Source organism: Myotis brandtii, unplaced genomic scaffold, assembly GCF_000412655.1.
Source record: "Myotis brandtii unplaced genomic scaffold, ASM41265v1 scaffold105, whole genome shotgun sequence".
Taxonomy (NCBI): Eukaryota; Metazoa; Chordata; class Mammalia; order Chiroptera; family Vespertilionidae; genus Myotis; species Myotis brandtii.
The window spans coordinates 1,175,636-1,181,585 of record NW_005353538.1 but is presented as its reverse complement, the minus strand read 5'-3'; the positions used below and the strand labels follow the sequence as shown (position 1 = coordinate 1,181,585).

At 52.5% G+C, this 5,950-nt stretch overlaps 1 protein-coding gene across 1 annotated transcript in view; it reads right to left on the bottom strand.

Annotated features, from left to right (window-relative positions):
* The window catches only part of TREH (trehalase (brush-border membrane glycoprotein)), a 15,244-nt gene extending 12,937 nt beyond the window's left edge, over positions 1-2,307 (bottom strand). The window contains exon 1 of the mRNA XM_005856780.2: positions 2,219-2,307. Coding sequence (XP_005856842.1) covers positions 2,219-2,307 — 89 coding nt within the window. The remainder of the gene's footprint in view (positions 1-2,218) is intronic.
* Positions 2,308-5,950: the final 3,643 nt, after the last annotated feature.

Below are 5,950 nucleotides of genomic sequence, written 5' to 3'. Positions count from 1 at the left end.
TATATATATATATATTTGTATTGATTTCCAAGAGGAAGGGAGAGGGAGGGAGAGATAGAAACATCAATGATGAGAGGCAATCATTAATTGACTGCCTCCTGCATGCCCCACACTGGGGATCAAGCCCACAACCCGGGCATGTGCCCTGAGTGGGAATCAAACCGTGACCTCCACACTCAACCACTGAGCCACAATCAATCATCAGCAAGTCCGATCAGCTCAACCTTCCAAGTAGATCCCATACTGAGCCACTGCTCGCCTTTCTGGTCCTACCACGGAGGCCCCAGCCCTGGCCCCTCTCCCGGGAGCCCCCATCACCTCCCGCGATTCCCACGTCTGCCCAGCCACACAGGCCTCTTCCTGTCCCTGCGTACCTGCACGATTCTTCTCTGCATCGCATCCTCAGACACCCCTCCTGAATGAAACGCTCTCCACCCAACCCCACGAGCGAGCGGTTCCCTGACTTCATTTTACTTTTAATTGTGCTTCTAGCACCGTTGTGCTCCTGTTATTCCTTTCCTTGCTGGTGAGGTGGGGCTGGTGAGGTGGGGCTGGTGAGGTGGGGCTGGTGAGGTGGGGCTCGTTTTTCTTGTTCACGGAGCAGCCCCAGGGCAAGTGAGAGCTCAGCAAACCTTGTCCGATGGTAGCGGACCTGCGGGCTGGGGAAGGGACAGGGCCGCTCACCCCCAGGAGTTGCAGGTGGAAGCCATGGCCCCGGAAGGTTTAACTTGTCCTTTGTCATAGGGGTCAGAGGTCAAACCCAGGAGCTGTTTCCAGTCTCTGACGCCCCCTCCCACATCCAGGCTCGGGAAGTTAGGCAGAACACTTTCTAGAACAATCCTGAGGACAGCCCTGTGCGGTTCAAGGAGCAGCTTGGAGGGAGGGTGGGGAGGAGGCTTGGACGGGTGCACAGGTGACCTCGACCAGCGCTCCCCATGGGCGGGTGGCGCTCCCCACACTGGGGCCATGCCCAGCACAGCCTGCTCCACAAGGAAGACAACCTCCTCTCCTGCCCTGCCCTCAGGCCCCCATCCCATCCCAACCCTTGACCCTCAGCCTCCCCCACCAGCCCCAGCGGCCATCCCCACTCCTACCTCTCGCAGGAGGCAGGGAAGCAGGTCCCCACTCCTACCTCTCAAGGGGGGGGGCAGGTCCCACTCCTACCTCTCACAGGGCGGGGGCAGGTGCCCACTCCTACCTCTCACAGGGCGGGGGCAGGTGCCCACTCCTACCTCTCACAGGGCGGGGGCAGGTGCCCACTCCTACCTCTCACAGGGCGGGGGCAGGTGCCCACTCCTACCTCTCACAGGGCGGGGGCAGGTGCCCACTCCTACCTCTCACAGGGCGGGGGCAGGTGCCCACTCCTACCTCTCACAGGGCGGGGGCAGGTGCCCACTCCTACCTCTCACAGGGCGGGGGCAGGTGCCCACTCCTACCTCTCACAGGGCGGGGGCAGGTGCCCACTCCTACCTCTCACAGGGCGGGGGCAGGTGCCCACTCCTACCTCTCACAGGGCGGGGGCAGGTGCCCACTCCTACCTCTCACAGGGCGGGGGCAGGTGCCCACTCCTACCTCTCACAGGGCGGGGGCAGGTGCCCACTCCTACCTCTCACAGGGCGGGGGCAGGTGCCCACTCCTACCTCTCACAGGGCGGGGGCAGGTGCCCACTCCTACCTCTCACAGGGCGGGGGCAGGTGCCCACTCCTACCTCTCACAGGGCGGGGGCAGGTGCCCACTCCTACCTCTCACAGGGCGGGGGCAGGTGCCCACTCCTACCTCTCACAGGGCGGGGGCAGGTGCCCACTCCTACCTCTCACAGGGCGGGGGCAGGTGCCCACTCCTACCTCTCACAGGGCGGGGGCAGGTGCCCACTCCTACCTCTCACAGGGCGGGGGCAGGTGCCCACTCCTACCTCTCACAGGGCGGGGGCAGGTGCCCACTCCTACCTCTCACAGGGCGGGGGCAGGTGCCCACTCCTACCTCTCACAGGGCGGGGGCAGGTGCCCACTCCTACCTCTCACAGGGCGGGGGCAGGTGCCCACTCCTACCTCTCACAGGGCGGGGGCAGGTGCCCACTCCTACCTCTCACAGGGCGGGGGCAGGTGCCCACTCCTACCTCTCACAGGGCGGGGGCAGGTGCCCACTCCTACCTCTCACAGGGCGGGGGCAGGTGCCCACTCCTACCTCTCACAGGGCGGGGGCAGGTGCCCACTCCTACCTCTCACAGGGCGGGGGCAGCGCCTCCTGGGACCCCAGACCCAGGCCCAGCAGCAGCAGCAGGCACAGCTCGCAGGCGCTCTCGGGCATGGTGGCTGCAGCCAGTGGGCGAGCTCAGGCAGCTGCTGCCGCTGGGGCACTGCCAGGCCCACCTGCCAAGGCAGCAAAGTCCACGTCTGAGGCGTGGCCACCAGAGGGGTAGCCAAGGAGGCAGCGGTGCCCGGGCGGAGCCGGCAGAGACGCTGTGAGCTGTGAGCCCAGGCAGCGGATTAGAGTCGCCTCAGCATCAGGGGCAGAGGGTGTGCGGGGCCCAGGAGGGGCTGCAGTGGGACCGGGTCGATGACTTGGGCCGGAAAGGAGACGGGTGGGGAGGGGGCACACTGCCAGCCACCGCCACCTGAGCAGTGATTGCCCGGATGCCGCCTTTGTGCTTGTCTGTGGTCTCTCCTTTACGTCCGGGCTCGCTGTCCAGGATGTCGCTGTAGGGCCTGGGCAGTGCGGGCCCCCAGCCACCTCCACTGAAGCGAGCCTCCTCCTTCCTGCCACCTGCCCCAGATGCTCAGCACTTCCTTCCTTCCCTTTTGAAAATTTTTATTGTGGTTTAAGTACATGTAACACAAAATTTGCCATTTCAACCTGTTTTTGTTGTTGTTAATACTCACCCAAGTATATCTTTTCCATTGGTTTTTAGAGAGAGTGGAAGGGAGTGAGGGAGAGAGAAGAGATAGAAACATCGACATGAGAGAGAAACATCGATTGGTTGCCTCCTACATGAGCTCCAACCGGGCCGGGGATCTAACCTGCAACCCAGGTACGTGCCCTTGACCATAATCGAACCCATGACTCTTCGGTGCCTGGCAGACACTCTAACCATTGGGAACACTGGTCAAGGCTCACCATTTTTATCATAAGTGCACAATTCAATTCAATTCATGCCTCATTCACAATGTTGTGCAATTATCACCATCATCTATTTCCAAACGTTTATTTTTATTTATTTTATTTTTAATTGTTTTATTGCTCAAAGTATTACAAAGAGTGTTATATATGTCTCCTTTTTTTTTCTCCCCTTGACCCTCCCCTAGCCTCCCATGCCCCCCAGTGTCTTGTGTCCATTGGTTATGCTCGTATGCATGCATTCAAGTCCTTCGGTTTCCAAACGTTTTTAATGATCCCACACAAACATGCTATAACTATTAAGCAATAACTAACTCCTCAGGCCCCCTCTCCACCGCCCTTAGAAGCCATTATTCTGCTTTAGGTCTCGACACATTTGCCTGTTCTACGTCTGTCACGTAAGTGGCATCATACAATGTTTGTCCTTTGTGTCTGGCTGAGTTCACTTAGCAGAGTAAAGACTATTCCATTGCATGCACATCTCTCCAGCTGTCGTTGGACCCTGGGTTGCCTTCGCCTTTTAGTGGTTTGGATCATGCTGCTATGAACATGGGTGTAAACGATCTTAGAGACCCGCGTTCAGTTCTTTTGAGTGTGTGCCTAGATGTAGGATTGTTGGGTCGAATGGTAATTCAATGTTTAATGTTTGAGGAGCCATCAGACAGTGCTCCACAGTAGCTGTAGCATCTTACATTCTCCCAACAGAGCACAATGGCTCCAGTCTCATTCTCCCCAACACTTGTTCTGTTCTGTGTATGTGTTTGTGTTTTAATGTTTTGCTTTTGTTTTGTTTTTTAATCCTCACCCGAAGATATTTTTCTATTGATTTTTAGAGAAAGGGAAAGACAGAGAGAAACATTAGTGTGATAGAAACACATCAATTGGTTGCCTCCTGCACGTGCCCGGCCAGAGCCCTGGCCGGGGAGGAGCCTGCAACCAAGGTATGTGCCCTTGACCAGAATTGAACCTGAGATCCTTTGGTCCGCAGGCCAACGCTCTGTCCACTGAGCCAAACTGGCTAGGACTATGGTTATTTTTTTTAAATAATAGACATCCTAATCGGGTAGGAAGTGATGTCTCATTGTGGTTTTGATGTGCATTTCCCTAATATTAATGATGTTGAGCATCTTTTGTATTGCTTATTGGCTGTTTGTCTATTTTCTTTGGAGAAATGTTTATTTGAGTTTTTTACCCATTTAAAATTTGTAGTAAGTTTTGAAATTGGGAAGTGTGAGTTCTCAGACTTTGTTCTTATATATTTTTAAAAATATATTTTATTGATTTTTTACAGAGAGGAAGGGAGAGAGATAGAGAGTTAGAAACATCGATGAGAGAGAAACATCGATCAGCTGCCTCCTGCACACCCCACACTGGGGATGGAGCCCACAACCCGGGCATGTGCCCTGACTGGGAATCGAACCATGACCTCCTGGTTCATAGCTCGAAGCTCAACCGCTGAGCCACGCTGGCTGGGCGTTCTTAATATTCTTTTTTTTTTTTAATGGCATCTTTTTTAAAAATATATTTTATTGATTTTTTACAGAGAGGAAGGGAGAGAGATAGAGAGTTAGAAACATCGATGAGAGAGAAACATCGATCAGCTGCCTCCTGCACATCTCCTACTGGGGATGTGCCCGCAACCCAGGTACATGCCCTTGACCGGAATCGAACCTGGGACCTTTCAGTCCGCAGGCCGACGCTCTATCCACTGAGCCAAACCGGTTTTGGCTCTTAATATTCTTTAAAAATTTGATTTGAGAAAGAAAGAACATTGATGTGAGAGAGAAACATCAACCAGGAACTGAACAACCTGGGCATGTCCCCTGACCAGGCATCCAACCAGCGACCTTTCCATGCACAGGACAGGACGACGGGCCAACTGAGCCCCACTGGCCAGGACCCGCTCTTCCTGTTAAAGACGGTTTTCGCTACTTCGGGCATCTCACATTCCCACAGGGATTAGGCGAGGGCCATTTTCATTTCTGCAAAAAAGGCTGTTGGAGTTTTGATAGGGATTGTGTTGAATCTGTAGATCACTGTAGATATTAGTGTCATCCTAACAATAATTAGCCTTCTTACCCATGAACTTTAGAAGTCTTCCCCTTTATTTTGATCTTCTTTCATTTCTTTCAGCAATATTTTGTAGAGTTCAGTGTACAAGTCTTTCATCTTTTTGAATAAATTTATTCCTAGGTATCTTATTGTTTTAGATGCTATTGTAAAAATGAAATTGCTTTAAAGTTTTTTCTTTTTAGACTGTTCTGATTGCATAGAAACTCAAATGATTTTTGTGTGTTGATCTTGTACTACAGCTTTGCTGAATCTGTTTTTTTGTTTTTTTAAAAATATATTTTATTGACTTTTTACAGAGAGGAAGGGAGAGGAATAGAGAGTTAGAAACATCGATGAGAGAGAAACATCGATCAGCTGCCTCCTGCACACCCCCTACTGGGGATGTGCCCGAAACCAAGGTACATGCCCTTGACTGGAATCGAACCTGGGACCTTTCAGTCCATAGGCCGATGCTCTATCCACTGAGCCAAACCAGTTAGGGCGCTGAATCTGTTTATTAGATCTAGTTGCTTTTCCTGTGGGTCCTTTAGGATTTCCTATCTATAGAATCATGTCATCTGTGAATAGATATATTCTGCCTTTCCAATTTGAGTGTCTTCTATTTCTTTTTCCTTTTCTTTTTTTAAATTTAATTTTATTTTTTAATCTTTAAATTCTTTATTAGTTAAGGAATTACAAATGTGTCCTCATTCCTCCCCATTAACCCCCATCCTCCCCCCCCGGATAAGTAACATTTAATAAATGCAACCATAATAAAAAATGA